The following is a 19,258-nucleotide window of genomic DNA, read 5'->3' on the forward strand; positions in this document are numbered from 1 at the left end:
AGCTCCGACAGATTCGATGACAAGGTCAGCTGGCTGGTAGCTGGGAAGAGGTCAGAGTCTATATTTTTTTTGTATGTGGCACCAAACCGTGAGCTGGTGTCCTCTGGATGTACGCTAGTACGGATGTAAGTGTTTCAATTACTATTTGTTTCTCTCTGAAGCTCTTTTTCTCTGACCAGAGACTTCCTGACCCTCCTTCACACATGCTTCAAGGTCACAGCCCAGACCAAAATATTTACCAAAAAAAAAAAAAAAAGGTACTTATAGAGAGGAATCTGTGCCAGCTCCTTCCCTATGCTCTGTCTCCAACCAAGCTCAGCAAACCGAAGAAGGGATAAAATGGTCTCTGGAACCAGGCATTTTTAGGTTTGGATGCCAACAGAAAAACAGATGAGTTCTGTCTGATTCTCCAGCAGGCTGAGCCTGCTGCTGCTGCCACCTCCTGGGAGAAGACAAACCTTAGCTTCATACCTGGAGCTACGCTGATTTTCACCTGTGACTTGGGCAAAGACTCCATTGGTGCAGGGCTGAAATTCCTGGGTCCTAGATAATACAAGGCATATCTCATTACTCCGCAAACAAAACATTGGTATTCTTTGTATTTCATTTGCCCTTTTTTGGTAGTGTTATGCTTAAAGAAATTATTTCAGACAACAATAACAAAGTTTGATGAGTTAGTATAGGAACGGGGAGAGTACAGAAATAAGATTGAGGCAGAACTGTTAGTTTTAGGAATATATCAGATTCCTTTCTTGGCTTTCTGAACCTTGAATCCTGAGTGATGTTAGGAATGCATACAACTGAGAATTTTATAAAAGAGAGGGTACACATGAACTCAGTGAATCCAAACCTCCTAGAGACTTGGTTTACTTGTGAGGCTGTTGTGAGGGTTGAGATAGTTAATATGTATAAGTTCTTGGTATGTAAAAAATGCTCAGTGGGAATTATAATGGAACAAATTCACTCTTTCAATCTCCCTTGTGATTTTCATCATTTACTGACCAAAAAATTGGATCAACAGCCGCATGCCTTTAATTCTGCCTAGTCTTCGTATTTACAGATGATCCCTAATCAAACTCCCCTTATTTTTTTTTTTAATTAAAAATAAGTGAGGGGCTGGGGATGTGGCTCAAGCGGTAGCGTGCTCGCCTGGCATGCATGCGGCCCGGGTTCGATCCTCAGCACCACATACCAACAAAGATGTTGTGTCCGCCGAGAACTAAAAAATAAATATTAAAAATTCTCTCTCTCTCACTCTCTCTCTCCTCTCTCACTCTCTCTTAAAAAAAAAGTGAGAAGCAATTCGGGAGATACTAAGATATTCAATTCAGGAAAGATTTCTTGAGTATCTACTATGTGTTAGCCTTAGAGGATTTAAAGAGGAATAATGCAGATACAGACCTCCAAATTTCCCATCAGGTGCATTAGGAAAAAAAAAAGGAGAATTAAGGACCTGGGTTCCAGATTCAGATCTACAAACAACGCAGTGTATAAATGACTTAGGCAAGACAGCTAACATATGGGTACTAGTTTCTTCATCTACTGAATAATACTATTGTTAAGGGCCACTTTTTTTTTTTCGTTTAAAGCAGAGTTTGCTCTGACCATTGCACATTGAATACTGTGTTGTACTTCACCTGTCCTAACCACCGAAAGCTGTTAAAGAAGCCATGAACTTTGAGTGATCCTGGTGAGTTACAGCAAGATCCTTAGGTCTGAAAAATCTTCTTCCCCGACTAATGAATTATGGGTCTTATTTTACCCATTCATGTACACAGCTCTGGATTTATTCCAGCATATTATTATTTGTTTTTTCTCCCCAATGCAATAGTATGAAGAATTGGTGATCTTAGGAGATAATTAGGCTATCAGGGCTCTTCCCTCATGAATGGGATGAGCACTGTTATAAAAGGGCTGGAGGGTACTAGCTAGGCTTCTCTTTTCCATCTCTTCCATCATGTGAGGACACGGCATTCCTCCTCTCCAGAGGATGTAGCAACAAGGTGCCAGCTTGGAAGCAGAGAGACTGGATCAGCACCAGACATTGAACCTGCTGGCATACTGATCTTGAACTGCCACCCTCTAGAATTGTGAGTTTCCAGAGCTGTGAGAAATAAATTTCTGTTCCTTATAAATTACCCGGTCTCAGGTATTTTGTCATGGCAGTATATGAATTGACTAAGAAGCATAACAGTTATGAGATACTTTCCTTAACAATGAAAAAACACTCTTTGCCCTCAGCCAACTGTATATTCCTTTGCCTGAAAATAAAAAATTCAGCTGTGTTTGTTTTGCTTTTTAATTCTAGTGGCCATTATTATTATTATTATTATCTGACAATGTCTTACAGCGGAGTAGTACTTTATAGTTTGTAAAATCTCTTCCCATATATCATCTCATTTGAGAAGAAAAGTGATATGAACAAACAGAATGGGCTTTTGAACCAAAGAGATTCTGGCTCGATCCCTGAAGAGCTATTGGATAAGTTATTATATCAGTCAGTATCCTAGTCTCTGCCTGAAATTTTTAAATCATACAACTAGCTCTTTTTCATTGTACAGGTGTTAGCTCATATATTACCATCCTAGAGAAGCTTTCCTTTACCATCTCATCAAAATTACCCTGGTTGGGCTGGGGATGTGGCTCAAGCGGTAGCGCGCTCGCCTGGCATGTGTGCAGCCTGGGTTTGATCCTCAGCACCACATACAAACAAAGATGTTGTGTCCGCCGAGAACTAAAAAAAAAAAAAAAAATTCTCTCTCTCTCTCTAAAAAAAAAAAAGATTACCCTGGTTCATCCTCTTTTTTAGCATTAAAAAATGAAAAATAAAATTATGTTGTTTATTAATTATATGTTCACCACCAGAACGTAAGCTCCATGAAGGAACTCCTATCTTCCTAGCATCCAAGACAGGGTCTAGCATATCACAGGTTCCCAATTAGTCTTTCCTGCAGCAAAAGAAGGTGGACAGCAAAAACTCAAACATAGTTACTCTCACTGGGAAGTATTTAATATGAGAAGCCTACTGAGAAGGTCTGTGGGAGCTGATAAGATATCTGGGTTACTGGAGCCGTTGAATCACCATAACCTCTGTTGATCCCTGAAAAAAATGAGGTCCATTGATGATCCTCATGTTCTCTGTGAGAATATCAATATGTCCCCATCTTTGAAGTGAAAGGGAACTAGGGAGACTATACAGCTTCTGTCGATTCCCAGGCCTTCCCTATGTGTCATTACCATACACTGCACCACCTATAGTCATGCTGCAAACACAGAAGAAAGATGTACCTCTAGGAGATCTCAAGGTATAGCTACTAGCAGCTTTCTACAGAGTTTGCAATTTTTGCATCTTCAACTTTATCTTTACGATTATACAAATTTGAGCTCAGTATCAATACCTCTCTCTGGATTCAGGTTGACATAGGAATATTTTAAATTATTTTACCATTTATGAAATTTGTGCTAGGAAAGACATGCTATCTTGGGTCTTTATACTATGCTGGCAGTCATACCACAGGGATACATATCTGCAGCCTGAGAAGTTTCGGCATTCTTTTCCCTTGGCAATGCACAAGTCTCTAATTCATGTTTTCTTTTAGCACATTCATTCATTCTTTAACAAATATTTATTTAGTATCTATCTACCTGCATAGTGATATAAGATACAGCTGTGAACAGGATACCCATGAGAGTTATCTTTTATGGAGAATGGAAACTAAAGAAGAAATTAAGCATGTTTGTTAAGCTAAGGAAGGAGAACTCAGGATGGTATGGTAATGTACGTAATCTCAAAATAGGTGATGAGGAATATATATTTTTATATGGAGGCCTGGGATCAAACCCAGGAGTGCTTAATCACTGAGCCACATCTCCAGCCCTTTTTATTTTTTATTTTGAGACAAGGTCTCATTAAGTTGCTGAGGCTGGCCTTGAACTCGTGATCCTCCTGTCTCAGCCTCTCTAGTCACTGGGATTACAGGAATGTGCCACCAAGCCTAGTGAGGATAGATTTTTCAGAACAAAATAATCTGATTAATGAGTAGGAATTAGCTAGAAAAATGGTGGGAAATATTCCAGGACTGGAGGGAGAGATTACATAGAACATACAGGCAACAATACAGCATGCTGGTTTAGTGTTGCTTGACAAGAGCGCTAAGGAGAAAGATTTTATAGATTTAAAAAAGATTGCTAAGGAACCATAACTCTATATCATGAAAAATAATGAGTTTACTTCCTAATGTTATGGTAAGAGGTGGCATTGGCAAAATTTGGGCCCCAAATTAATTGGAGTGAGTCTACATCTTAATCTCATTCACTTTCTTTTTCTCAAAGATAATCACAGATCATCTCTGGCACCAAACTCCTCTAGCCCTTTTCCACTGTCTCTCAGGCAGTTCCCTAATCAAAGTCACTGGGCTACAGTAATCCCTTAAGGATTAATGAACCAACATGGTGCAACATACAGAACACATGCACTATCAAAAGTTAATATATGTGACTGGGTGCAGTGATGCATGCTTGTAAACCCAGCTACTTGGGAGGCCTAGACAGGAGGATTGCAAGTTTGAGGCCTGGCTCAGCAACTTGGAAAAAAAATGAAAGGTTATTATACATATGACCTTTCTTTCTACTTGGCATTTTTGATGTGGCATCCTAACGGAGGCCTCTATTAAAATTTTCTCCCTATGGAAAAGGAAGTCAAGACAGGACTGGAGGAGTTTGGACAGGTTAATGATAATAACAGAAAAAATACAATTATTGAGTCACCTGGATATTCACGGAAAAACTCTTTGCGTTTCTGCATCCGTCAGGTGAAGATGATGATATATACTATCCAGGTTTTCAGGAGTCCAACCTCTTAGACAATTAGTAACACAGACTTTGGTAACTGTAGTAGCTACGCCAAATAATAAATATGCCTAATCCTAATAAACAGGTACTTGATAGGAGCATTATCTAAAGTTGCCAAATATTTAGACCAAGTGTTCCTTTTGTGCTAAGAAGTTGGGATGGTGTCCTTATGGTTTTCACAGAACAAGGGCTGTGATTCCCTTTAAGAAGACAAGGTGTCTTTCTTGAACTTTTCGGTCTCTGAACTTTTGGGCTAAATTTCTTTCCAACTGGGAAAATGATGACCCAGCACCCCAACTCCAGATTTTCCTGGTCTGTGGGTTAACGTTATTTATTCCTGAGCAAACCAATGCACAAGATTAGTAGGAGAGGGCTCACAAGAAATGTTTATAGTGAAGGGCATCACAGACTGAAAACGGATTACGAGGGCAGCAGACTAGCATTTCCTTTACCTGACTCCATCTGACTTGGGTACACGGTGACTCACCCCCTGCCCCCACGCCTCGCAGGACAACTCCAGAAGGAAAAAGACATAAGACATTAGTGATTGCATTCCAATTCTCTTCAGTGCTGTTTCCTTAAGGGATTTACAAACTGGCTAAAGAGGTGGTTTTCAAAGTCGCGAGGGCGTCCCTTTTCCAAACCTGTTTTCTCCTTTTACCTTACTGGTTCATGACTACCATTTCTTTCTTTTCATAATATTCTTGGCTTTATCTTTACCTCTGCTTGTAAGAAAAGTCCTTTGCGTCACTCCTGTAACCGCAAATCCCCGCAAGGGCTCACACCCCAGGACCAGCTTCGATCAGCCATCAAGGCGCGGGGAGTGTGGGAAACCCTAGGATGAGACCGCTGACCTGCGCGCCCTGGCCTCGGGTGTCGGAGGAGGCAATGCGGGCCGCGGCCCCTTTAAGAGCAGGCCCCGCCCCCGCCCAGCCTCCCTGCGCGGTCGGCGGTCGGTGGCGGCCGCTCTGGTGCTGACAAGATGGCGGCTGGTGGGGCTGTTGCTGCGGCGCCCGAGTGCCGGCTTCTGCCCTACGCGCTACACAAGTGGAGCTCCTTCTCCTCCACCTACCTTCCCGAGTAAGTGCCAGGCCCTGGGCTGGTGGTGTCCCGCTCGAGGGCGTATCTATGGCTGAGCCAGGGGTGCAATGAAGGGTAGTTAAGGCGAGAGGCCCAGGCGGGGCCTGTGAGGGGGACGCGCGGCCTTCGGAATCTCAGTCCAGCCGCCCAGAGCGCTGCCCGCCGCGGCCCCGGAAGAGGCCAGGGTCCGGGGAACGAGCTCGGGGTGGCGGCCAGGCGTGTGGCGGTCCGGGTCGGGCGCAGGGGACGCGGGAGCCCGGCGCTGCGCCGAGATTGGGGGGTCGAGGCTGCCGAGGTCTTGGGGCCGCGGCCTGGGGCCAGGGCTGGACTCCGGGGCTCTCGGGGGCCGGCCCGCGGGTGGACTGCTCCGGACGCGCGGAGTCGTCCCGGGCCGGCGGCCGGGGACCGTTCGGTCGTTTGCTGCCGGGACGAAGAGTAGATCTGAGGAGGTCACTAAAAGTGATTAGCTCAGGAGAAGTGGGCGAAGTCACGGGAGGCGGAGAAGTTGTGGACTCGGAATCCTCGCCAGGCGCGGGGAGAAGTTGTAGGACTGGCCAGAGGGTCTCTCTCTGTCTCTCTTTAGACTGGAAGTTCTGAAAAAGAGAGGGAGTGGGGAGGAGGGATCTTGCAGAAGAATTCCAGCACGTTAAGGCTCATTAGAAGATGAATGTGTAGAGACCCAGCACTTTCACCGCCCAGGAATTCAAATGTAAACACAGAAGTCTGGCTTAGTGACCTCCATGAATTTGACTTTTAATACCCACTTGGTCTGGAGCCCTGATTTAGGTGTTAAAAAAGACATCCCTTGTATCACTACCCTAATTTTTTCTGTAGCAGATGCCTTCTTTTCCGTAACCAGTTCTGTCTTTAGCTTATCTTTGGGAGGAGCGGATCTAACTCTAATTCTACATGCAGATGGAGAATCGGCCTAGTAAGGCTTAAGATCTCTGCACATCTTGAAGAAAAGTGCTGGTGATATCCCGTGGACCGTCACCTCACATGCCCAGAGATGGTTTTTTGAACAAAACAAGTAATTAATAATAGATTACTAAACAAATAAAAGGACGGGATCTGTGAAACATACTCACAAAGTTTTCTACTTATATATTTCAAAAATTCTTCACATATCCCTTAATTTGATTTCTCTAGTCAAGTGGGTCAAGAATTTCAAAAGGAAGGGTACCTAGAAGAATGTAATTCTCTTGACTGCCAGCCCATCCTCCTGTCAACAGTTGGCAGTTAGGCATTCAGAAGGATCTGCCTCAGTGGAAGATGCCAAGTGACCTGTGGTCTTATCTGGCCTGTGTTACCTATCGGTGGCTGCTGCATGGCAGTGTCCCTGATTGATGCTGGAACCCAGCTTTCAGTTTGAGAGTGAGCCAGGTAAACACTCTAACCCTCAGCCGAAGTTGAAATGTGTCCATAGGTACTTGACCTCTGATTTTCTGGGCCAACTTGTTTTTGCATCAGCATTTTCTATATTCAAGTTAGGATCACAGACATTTGGGGATTGGGTGGCATTGTTTGATCTAATACCAGTAAAGATGTTTTTCTGGCCTCGAGATAGGATAATTTTAGGATCTCATTCCTTTAAATGTCTGGTCTCAGATAACTTCTTTTCTAAACATAACTTTTTTCTAAAAATGTCTACATAACAACTCAATTTATCAAGTTATCTGTTGTGTAGACATTTTTAGAGTACATTTTAAACAGCAAATGATTTGGTGAATGGCAACTTTAATCTGACTTCTGTCTTGTTATTCTGGCTTTTGATTTGAAGTGTTCAGAAACTAGTTTTAGAGAAGGCAACTGTTTGAAATTGGAGGAACCTATCAGTATAATTTTCTCAAGTATATTGATAGAAATAGTATTTAATACACAAACACACACACACACACATATATAAAACTTGAAAATATTCTCATATACTGTGCTTTATTTAATCCTGATGATATTCTGTTGGTAGATATGGTGTAGTTTTTATTTTAAAGCAGTAAACTATTTTAACTGAAAAAAAATAAACTGTTACAATTGAGTAATCTGAACTTTTTTTTCTTTGAAGGAGCATTAGTTGAGTTTTATGGATCTTGAATTTGAGCTTTTTGTGTCTGCTCTGTTGGTGTGTGCCATGCCTAAATTGTAATGCTCTTGGTTCTGCACTTCTGTTAGAAACTAAGAATGGTATACTTTATATGATAGGAAGTGGATGAAAGGATTTGACTTTCCATTGCTCTAAAATTCCCTCTAAGGACAATTGCTGTATCTTTACTGGCAGTGGAAGTCATCTTAAGGATCTTCCTAAATAGGTCTCATTTTAGGTATAGCCATTTGTTGAAATTGTTCAACAAAGTAGCAAACTTTTTTTTTCCCCTATGAATTTGGGTTTTTGGGATGTGTGTGTGTGTGTGTGTGTGTGTGTGTGTGTGTGTGTGAGAGAGAGAGAGAGAGAGAGAGAGAGAGAGAGAGAGAGAGAGACAATAATATGACAATGACAAAATGGTAAACGCTTATAATATACCTTTCATAAACTCTGAACATACTAGGTATTTTAACTCATTTGATCCTTGAGAGGTTAAAACTTGCCTGAGTTCGTATATCTCAGTGAAACAAGGATATGAATCAGGCAGTGTGGCTCCACAGTTGATGGTCTTAACCATGGTGCTTTACTGCTTCTGCACAAAGGTAGTGAAATCAGATATTTGAAAGAATTCTTATATTGAAGTCACTTGCATTTAATGGTAAAGACATGAGAAATTGTGAAAAACAATTCCTATCTCTATTTCTTTATTAGGACTTAGAATTTCCTTCCTTCTCTCAAAGGTGGAAAGAACAAACATTTCCTATTTTAACTCTTTAGACTTACTTGGACCTTAAAAACGTTAAAGCTTGGGGCTGGGGATGTGGCTGTAGCGGTAGCGCATTCGCCTGTCATGTGTGCGGCCCGGGTTCGATCCTCAGCACCACATACAAACAAAGATGTTGTGTCTGCCAAATACTAAAAAATAAATATTAAAATTCTCTCTCTCTCTTTCACTCTCTCTTTAAAAAAAAAAAAGCTAAAGCTTGTTTAGTTACAGATAGCACACTTGTACTTTGAAAGTAATGAAATAGCGTTTTATTTTTTAGTATGCTTGAGTTTCCCTATATTTTACTCTTTTTTTCCTGGAATTTATACCTAATTTGGGAATTAAGAAATATACATTTATTTAAATGATAATTCATAGAATTAAATATCACATGATTTCCCATTGTGTATTTGTGAATGGCTGGTTTCTGAGATTGTTGCTTGTTAAGAGGTTTTGTGGTCAGATAAGTTTCTGAGAAGTCTAGCAGTATAAAAATATCTTAATATGGAGGACTTTCTCCCTTCCTTCCTCCCCCCATCCCGCTTTGATAAGTAATAGCTTTTAACATCAGTGCACTTTGGGAAGATCTTTCTCTTAAAAAATTCTTGTGTGAGCTAAGTATGGTGGTGCACACCTGTAATCTCAGCTACTCAAGAGGCTGAGGCAGGAGGATCACAAGTTTGAAGGCCAGCCTGGGCAACTTAGTGAGACCCTGTCTCAAAGAGGGCTGGGGATATAACTCAGTGTTAGAGCATCCCTGGGTTCAATCTCCAGAAACTCCCCCAAAAAGTTTTGTGTGAGGCTGGGGATGCAGCTCAGGGTAGAGCAATTGCCAATATGTCCCAAGATGTTCAGAGCCCTGAGTTTAATCTTGTGGGGGTGAGGGGGAGAGCTGGAGGAGGGAAATTTTTTTGTTGAGAAATTAGCTGTTAGGCTTGTTGCTGCTTCTTGGAATGTATGTGACTTGACTGTGCAATTTTAAGACTTTGTCTTTGGGTTTTAGCTTAAGCTTTATGACGATGTACCTATATATTTCTTTGTATTTGCTCTTTTTGGGGTTTCTGGCACCTCTTGGAGTCAGTGATATGACTCTCATCACTTTTGAAAAAAATCTTGACATTTCATAAAATATTGTTTCTTTTCTATTTTTTCCTCCTTTACTCTATGATTCCCAATTAAATCAGTATTATACTTTCTGTCCTGTCCTATATGTCTCTTCTGTTTTTTTTCTGTATTTTTTTTTCTCTTCTTGTTCCATCTGGATAAGTTGTGCTTGCCTGTGTTTTATTTATTTTTATTTTTGTGGTGCTGAGAATTGAGCCCATGGCCTTGTGCATGCTAGACAAGCATTTTTCCAAGTTATCTATATCCCCAGCCCCCTGTGTTTTTTAAAATTTATTTATTCTAATTTGTTATACAAGACAGCAGAATGCATTTTGATTCATAGTACACAAATAGAGCACAGTTTTTCACTTCTCTGGTTGTACACAAAGTAGAGTCACACCATTCATGTCTTCATACCTATGATACCTAGGATAATGATATCCATCTCATCCCACCATCTTTCCTGCCCCTCTTCCCCCTCCTTCCCCCTCCCTCCTCTTTGCCCTATCCAGAATTCCTCCATTATTTCCCTGTGTTTTAGTTCACTAATTCTCTATTTCAACTCTGTCCAACCTGCTTTCAATTCTTGTTTCTTAATTCCAATTATACTACTATTTAGTTCTTTAATTTTTATTTGATTGTATGTAAATAGCACATGTACTGAGAGCCTTAACTGTGTTTGTGTCTGTAGATACTCCAGTTTCATTTTCTATAGCATTGCTCAATGTAGTATTCTGAAATAATAAAGATATATTTAACACCCCCCCATCTCTACATGACCATCTTTCATGAACATATTAATCAAATCACTTTAAAGTCTGTCTGAAGACTCCAGTGTCTGGACCACCTGCAGGTCTATTTCCATCATCTTTTTTTCTTTTGTTTTTGTGTCTGTTATGCCAAGCAATAGTTTACTGTTATTATTATTTGGCAACTTTTGATGTAGTAGCATTATATCAATAATTTTAGATACAATTATAAATTACAATGATAGATTATGTATCTTTAATGATATTGTGCAGAGAGGATTGCCCATTTTCAGGCAGGCAGAGAGTAGATCACTTCAGTAGTCAAGGACTGAGCTGACTTCAGATGGGGCTTTCGGCCTTTATTAAACTTGTGTCTAAAAAATGTAAAGCGCACACACACAAAACAAAAAAACAACAACAAAAAAACTTGTCTCTAGTTTGCTTTGAATGGGAGCCATTCAGTGATACCATTTGAAAGACTGGGTGTTTCTAGGGTTTCTCTAGCTTTTTTCTTTTCAGCAGCATGAGAGTTTAAAAAGCTTCTTTCCTTTTAATTGCTTTCTGCTGGCTTTTTTAGCCTCTTTATCTGTGAGGTTTGAACATTGTTCCTCAAGGAAAATTTGTACCCAGTGTCAGACTTGTTCCTCTCTGCATTCCTTCATTGTGGGACCTTGACCCCTTAAGATGTCATGGGTATCATGGCAACACTTTTTTTTAAATTTTTTTTTTTAAAGAGAGAGTGAGAGAGGAGAGAGAGAGAGAGAGAGAGAGAGAGAGAGAGAGAGAGAGAGAGAGAGAGAATTTTTAATATTTATTTTTTAGTTCTCGGCGGACACAACATCTTTGTTGGTACGTGGTGCTGAGGATGGAACCCGGGCCGCACGCATGCCAGGCAAGCGCACTACCGCTTGAGCCACATCCCCAGCCCTCATGGCAACACTTAACTACCAACTTTTGTACCCGTACCCCTATGAAATTGCCAAAAGCTTGCTGACTTCTTTACCCCCTGGTGGCTGTTCTTTCCTAGCTTCTCAGCGTATTGTCTTGTGCCAATAAATAGGTGGAAAGACCTGACAGGGAAAATCGCACAAAATGGGAAGCTCCCTCTATTCAATGAGTTCCTTCGGCACCTTAAGTCTTAGCTGCCTCAGAAAGTTTCTGATACCTTACAAACAACTATTCTATTTCTAGGAGGAAATGTTGGTCAGCTCTAGGCTATTCTGTGGTACTCAAAAAGCAGAATTCTTTCCATATTTAGTGTGTCTTGTAAATCTATAGGTTGCTCATGGTTATGTTATTATAATAATGTCAGACTTGAACACTGAATTTATTTGGGTTCTTATTCAGTTTTTCTTCATCTTGCATTTGGACATCTGAACTGACTATTCCTGATACTTGATGGGAAAAATTAAGGGACATAAATAACACGTTGTTAGCAGTTTTTTAAGCAATAAGCAGTTGCTTATTGTCTGAGAGTTAAAATGAGATTTTAGTTTTGGTTTGGCTGGTGACCTGCAAATCTCTTTTGACACTTATGAGGTCTACAAATTGAGAGTTAATCTTTGCTATAAGTTTATAGTATTTTCCCTTCCTTGTAATATGATTTTTACATTAACCTATGTCTTTATTAGAACTTTTTAAAATTTATTTTTTACATACATGACAATAGCAGAATGCATTACACTAGTTTATTAGAACTTTTGTGGTGGGAGTACTATATTTATGTGAACACATATGTTTAGAAGGAAGATAATTGAGTGTTTTTTTTTTGGAGGGGGCTTGTAAATGTTAGTATTTAAAGTATCCTTTTATTCCTTTAGTATATCTGATTATTGTCAATGTCATAACTGGTATTTAGCATAGTCTGTATCACCTGTGTATTTGTTGTTAAGGAAGTTGTCTTCTATAAAGAAAAATGCTAATTTACTTTCAGCAGCCTTGGATATGTCTCCTTTGTCCTTCTTTTCATTATCCTTGTTCTTTCTCTTCCCTCTTTGATTGAAGTAGTTCTATTAGAAGAGCTATAGAACCTAATTCCGAAGTGGCATTTTTTAAGGAAATTCTGTCTGACCTTTCTTCCCCAGTGAGTCTGATATCTATTTCTAGAGATTAAATGCTTTCTTAGTAATGTGTACCTGATATTTTATTTCTTGCAATTTGCAATTATGCATATTGTATGTTACTTGACTAATAGCTATCCCCCAACTAGACCACAAATTCCATGGTGAGTTTGGAATCCACTCCCCATCATTGTAGTTCAAGCATTAAATTTTTTAGATAAATAAATGAGTGAATTAACTAGCCATTTTTGTTTATTTTTCTTTTTTAAATATAATTTTGATTTTGGGACAGAGACATATATTAGCCAAGTTCAAAACAGAAAATAATTTGTAATTTTTCAATGTATTCTATAAATTTTTCATGTTTTTGTTCTTTATGTTCCTTTATCTTTGTTATCCATATATATAAACAGATGGATTGACTTTATACCTTCCTTTTTGTTTGTTTTGATGGTGCTGGAGATTGAACCCAGGGCCTTGTGCCTGCTAGGCAAGTATTCTACAAGCTGAGCTATGTGCCTAGCCCCCTCATACCTTCATTTTCAAGGATATCTATCCATACTTATCAATGTATATACTTAATAGAACATACATATGTGTACACATAATTTGCTAAGCAGTTTATGCTCTGGAAGTTAGTTGATAGTTGATGTTTTTCTTTTTTTTCCCCTGAAATTTATATTGTTTGTTTACGTGTGAAATACTGAATAGGTGATAATTTTGGAAGGTATCACACTTGTTTATGAGCTGTGGTACAAACTGAGGCATAGATTTTTTTTTTTTTTTAATTGAACCCAGGCATGCTTTACCATTGAGCTACATCTTTGGCCCTGTTTATTTAGATTTTAAGATTGCCCAGACTGGCCTTGAACTTGCAGTTCTTTTTTGCCTCAGCTTCCGAAGTAGCTGGGATTACAATCATGTACCACCATACCTTGCAGAGCCATAGCTTTTTAAAGAGCTAAAAATAACTTCTAGTTTCTTCTAGAGCTTCGAATTTCAGATGATTGAATATTCATATATCCTAGGTCTTTGTTTCTTTTGAAATCTCCATTTTTAACAACCTGCAATGTCTGGCAGATTTTGTTTTTTAATTTGTTTTTATTGATACATTGTGGTATTTGAGTTGTAATTATGGCTTTTCAATTTTCTGGCTATCCTTACTTTAAGGAAAGTATTGGGTGCCAGCTGACTCCAGGAAATAGCCATGCCTATTTGAAGGTAGGAGAGAGAGAATCTAGCGATTAACTACTTGTACATATAATGATTCAGTGTAAGGAAGCAAAGGTGAAGTTCAGAATGATAAAAGTAGTAAAAACTACAGAATGTAGAAGCAAAGTTCAGAGGCTGGTGCTTCTACTGTTGAGTAGAGCTTGAGGGGAGACCTCTTGAAAGAGATAAATGAGCTTTGCCTTCCTTTATATACAGATGTAATTTCTTTTTTTCTTCCTTCCTTGTTTCATTCATTCTTTTTGTGTATGTGTGTGTGTGTGCGCGCGCGCCAGGGATTGAACCCAGGGGCACTTAACCATTGAAGCATATCCCCAGCCCTTTTTTATATTTTATTAGAGACAGGGTCTCACTGAATTGCTTAGGACCTCTCTAAGTTGCTGAGGCTGAGTTTGAACTTGCAGTCCTCCTGCTTCAGCTTCCCAAGTTGCTGGGATTACAGGGGTGTACCATCACACCCAGCTCATTCATTCATTTTTTATTTTTTTTGTGATATTGGTGACTGAATCCAGGGCCTTGTGCATGCTAAGCAGGTGCTGTATTGCCGTGCTATACCTATAGTCCAGTTCTTATTTTCTAAATGCCTTTACTTTTGATATTGCTCAAAGTTTTAAATATTATTTCATTTTAGCAAATAACCAACTTTATATTCAAACAAGAAAAAAATAGAGATTGTGTGATTTGTTTGCTTGGTTATAAACACAAATTACAAAGGATCTTATATCTCCTTTGTGAGTTTGAATTTTTTTTTTTTGGAAAGTGGGGAACTATCAAGCTATCACTTTTAAGTAGAAAAGTGATGTGAATAAAATACCTCTATGGCTTAGAATTTTACATTTTTAATATTCTTAAGACCTAATAATTTCAGTTTTTAGTAACTTTTAAGCATCTTCAAATTGGGGCTTGCTTATCCTTCGGAGTACATTAAAGCATTCAGTTTCCTGAGTTTTATTATTCTTGTGTATTGTGTATTAAAGTTGATCTGAGAATTTGGCTTTGCCTATGTTCTTCCTACTCCAAAGTGTGATCCACTCACCAGTAGTATCATTATTACTTAGTGCTTAGAAATGTAGAATAGGGCCAGGCATGGTGATTTGGTAGTTTACGTAATCCTAGCAATTCAGGAGGCTAACATAGAAGGATTGCAAATTCAAGGCCAGCCTCAGCATTTTAGACCCTCAGCAATTTAGACAGCCTGTCTCAAAAAATAGAAAAAAACTGGGAATGTTGCTCAGTGGTAAAGCATGCCCGGATTCAATCCCAAGTACAAAAAAAAAAAAAAAAAAAAAAAAAGTGTGTGGTTCTAGGTTCCTTTTTTTTTTTTTTTGGTGGTGATGGGGATTGAACCCAGGGTCTTGTGCGTGCATCAGTTCCTTATTAAAAAGAAATTAAAAGAAGAATTAATCAACTTGTCATTTGGTAGATAAGTATTTTTTTAATGATAGCTTATTATGCAACATCTGACATGTAATGCAGAAGGTAGTAAAATTAACAATATGAACAGAAACTTTCTATGCATTGATTTATTTGAGCAAAGTTTCATGTTTTATCTATAAAAATGAAAATAATAGTGATTTAATGCTGATTCCCATTTTATTCCAACAGTGATATTTATCCATATGTACATTTGTATATATGAGTGTATGTGTATGTGTGTGTGTGTATATATATATATGTATATATATATATATGAAATATTTGTTTTAAATAAAAAAAGACCTACCCATGTCTTGGAGAATCATTTCTAGTACTATTTTGCTGTATATTTAATCATTATCTGTCAAAATTTATAATATATTATTTTGATTAACGTATGCTATGATATTGATAGTAGTGTCTAAATAAAGTTTTTTTGATCGTTTAGAATCTCATACTCAAAACCAAAAAAGTTAACTCTTTTTTTTTTTTGGTACCAAGGATTGAACCCCAGGGGTGCTTAATCACTGAGCCACATCCCAGCCCATATATGTGTGTGTGTGTGTGTGTGTGTGTGTGTATGTATATATATGTATGTATATATTAATGTTTATTTTTTAGTTGTAGTTGGACACAACTATATTTTTATGTGGTGCAGAGGCGAACCCAGGGCCTTGCACTTGCTAGGCAAACGCTCTGAACTCCTGATTCTCCTGTCTCAACCCCAATCCTCCCTTTTTTATATTTTATTAGAGACAGGGTCTCTCTGAGTTGCGTAATGCCTCACTGTTGCTAAGGCTGGCTTTGAACTCCTGATTCTCCTGCCTCAGCCTCCTGAGCCGCGGGGGTTACAGTTGTGTGCCACCGGTCTGGCTCCCCTTTATTTTTAAATTTTGAGACAGGATCTCGCAGAGTTCATTAGACTGGCCTGGAGCTTGCAATTTTCCTGCCTCAACCTCCTGATTTTCGTGGGATTACAGGTGTGGCTACCACATGTGTAGCAGGGTAATGCTTTTTGACCTGGATGTAGGACTTGAGTGAGACATAGCTGAATTTTAGCTTTCAGTCTTCAGAGTGATTATCTGAAGATAATCAAATATAGTAGCTCTGCATCTTCTGACTAATAGTAGATCTAAAAGAGATCAGAAAAAGAAAAAAGGGAGGAAGAAAATGGAGAAAAATTTCTCTGAGGTCAAGAACACTTCAGTTAATTTGTTTGAAAAGGCCTGCTGAATGTCAAGAAACTGAATGCAAAAATATCCACAGTTTGTAAAGTGTGCTGTGATGTAGAAACCTGATGCTAGAGAAATTGCTCAAGCATAGGAGCTGGGCATAGGGTAGAAAAACTTGTATAGTAGGAGCCAAGAACCGGAAAAGCCACGTTGCTACAGGAGTCTGCAGGACAAGCATACTTGAATTAAGAAGCAAAACAACAACAACAAAACAATGTCTTTCAGTTCCTGGTATGACGCTACTGACCCCTCTATTGACAAGGCATAATATTGTGCTACCTGGCAAAGGAAAAATACTTAAGGGCTCAAATACATTTTCAAAAAGGGTGAATTTAGTTGTGAGAGTCAATAAATCCATTAACTGACACACCTGTACGTTAGCTTTTGATGTGATTTTAAAAGCTATTTTCTCAGCATGTAATTTATACTTAAACTGGTTAAATTTACTTAAATGTCTGAAGTTTTCTTCTTCTGAACCATTTGATGCCCATTATTGTTTTAATTTGATTAATATTATTATTTTAATTTCCCATTCATTATTATAAAATATTAGGGATAGTGCAATAAAATATTTTACAAATTGTGCAGGATGCAGTGACACACGCCCCTAGTCCCAGCAACTCAGGAGGCTGAGACAGGAGAATTGCAAGTTCAAGGCCAGCCTCAGCAACTTAGGGAGATCCTGTCTTGAAATAAAAAATAAAAAGGACTGGGAATATGGCTTAGTGGTAAAGCACCCTTGGGTTCAGTCCCCATTGCGTGCGCACTCGTGCCTGCGCCCAGACACACAGACACAGTTGTTTTTTTTTTTTTTTTTTTTTAAGAAATTGCAATAAAGGACAGTGAAGTAAAGATAAAGATGGAAATTGATATGTAGGCCGCCACGTGGGACCATCATAGTATAGTAGCATAAACTATTGGTTTATCAAACAACCTAAATTTAACAAAGGCTCACTTAAGATACTTAAATGTGAGTTTTCTGAAAGTTGATTATCACCTATAATATACTTGATTGAAAAGTTATTATTAAACTCATATATTGCCGAGAGCCATCCGTGAACTGTGTGTGAACTATAAAGCCATGTGGAAGCCATTAGGCAGGAAAGCCTGGGATTGGCAACTCCCAGTGGCTACCCTGCTGGTTTCAGAATGCTTGGTTCATGTGGCTTCCTACCTAGCTTGATCAAAAGTTCAGCATAGGGCTGGGGTTGTGGCTCAGTGGTAGAGCTTTTGTGTAGCACATGTGAGGTACTGGGTTTGATCCTCAGTACCACGTAATTAATTAAAAAAAATAAAGTTAAAAAAAGTTCAGCTTAGCATTGGAGATGGGGTGACCCATTGGAGACACACAGCCTCTAGGAGCTGGATGTGGCTTGCCAAAATGCCAATCAACTTGTTTGCTTCAAGACCCCTGCCACACTGAGAAGCAAGAACCCCAGACTCCTCCCGCTGAAACCTCATTCCTGGTTTTGATGTACTCCCCCTTAAATAAAGAATCGGAGCCATTTTTTGTCCTTTGGTTCTAGCTCCCATCAGGATTGGAAGACCTGTTAGGTGCTCAGCTTATGTAATTTCTGGCTTTGTCTCTATTTCTTACTAATTAGTTAAGAATTTCTATATCTCTGGTGGCTCACTCCTCCTGTGCAGGAATCTACCCCTGTGGGGTGCTGGCTACCCTGCAATAATATATATTAATTTAAATAGTCAGAAAAGTACTCCAAATTCATAGTCAATGAACTGTAATGTGACTTGCCATATATTGTACTTTTCAATAATCTATATGGAGAGCATTAAAATGTAGAGACTAAGGGAAATTTCCCCTATACCCTCTGAAAGTTTGCTGGAGTAGACTTGAGAGATAAAAGTAGGAGAAGCAGCATTTAAAAATCAGTATGGAGGAAAATCACAGGAGTGTGATTACCCAGTGGCTCAACATTATTCAACTTATATAAGAAACTTATATACTCCAATTTTATAGGGCAGGATGGGGAATATAGACAGTTTCATTAAGTAAATATCTTTGGGTTAGTTAATATTGGTTTGATCTCTTCTCATTAATATAACTTAAATTACTGTGTTGTACTGGGGAAAAAGTTCTATCTGGTACAAAAAATATGGAAGAATTGAGACAGTGTAAAATAGTGGAAGCACTGGACAAGGACAGAGGAGCTTTCATCCCAATTCTGTACCAATTAATTGGTAATTTTAAATCAATCGTTTAGCTGTTTCTTTATTCCCATACAAATGAGGGTCTAGATACTTATGATCTTTTGGCACAGGATACAACAGAGTTGATATTACAGAATAATTTTTAAAAGGCAGGTATACCCTCCCCCCCACCACCAGGTGCATGTATGTGAGAGACTCAAACTCATTAAACTCAACTGTTGTCCAGCAAGGATATTTTGAGACTTTGATGAAGTCAGAAGATGATAGTAGTTATTTCAGTAAATTTATTTACATATAAATGTAGCTTTGGGGAGTGCTTGTAAAATTTGATCTTTTAAATTTTTAAAATTCCTCTGTGTATGTATTGTTATTTTGTCTGAGGTTTGAAGAATGTATGTTCTAAGAAGTAAACCTTTCCTAGATCACATCCAAATTTAATAATCTTTGCTTTAGGTGGAAAAGGGTAGTTTTTAGTTTTGAATTGTAATCTTAAGGGCCAGTCATTTGATTTCTGAAAAGAT

General features: G+C 38.9%; 2 protein-coding genes across 6 annotated transcripts in view; both read left to right on the forward strand.

Annotated features, from left to right (window-relative positions):
• LOC308643752 (uncharacterized protein) overlaps positions 1–2,287 on the forward strand; it is a 160,071-nt gene extending 157,784 nt beyond the window's left edge. For 3 of the 4 annotated variants that reach the window (XM_081283914.1, XM_081283913.1, XM_081283902.1), the window contains one exon: positions 1,593–2,287. The gene's annotated coding sequence lies outside the window, so the exon portion shown is untranslated. The remainder of the gene's footprint in view (positions 1–1,592) is intronic. The other variant, XM_081283915.1, reaches the window with a different exon arrangement.
• A 3,385-nt stretch (positions 2,288–5,672) lies between these two features.
• The window catches only part of MKLN1 (muskelin 1), a 162,728-nt gene continuing 149,142 nt past the window's right edge, over positions 5,673–19,258 (forward strand). Inside the window, exon 1 of one of the 2 annotated variants that reach the window (XM_081283892.1) lies at positions 5,673–5,931. In XM_081283892.1, the coding sequence (XP_081140018.1) occupies positions 5,834–5,931 (98 nt within the window). In that variant the 5' untranslated portion in view covers positions 5,673–5,833. The remainder of the gene's footprint in view (positions 5,932–19,258) is intronic. The other variant, XM_081283893.1, reaches the window with a different exon arrangement.

Source organism: Spermophilus citellus, assembly GCF_964194105.1.
Source record: "Spermophilus citellus genome assembly, chromosome: 3".
Taxonomy (NCBI): domain Eukaryota; kingdom Metazoa; phylum Chordata; class Mammalia; order Rodentia; family Sciuridae; genus Spermophilus; species Spermophilus citellus.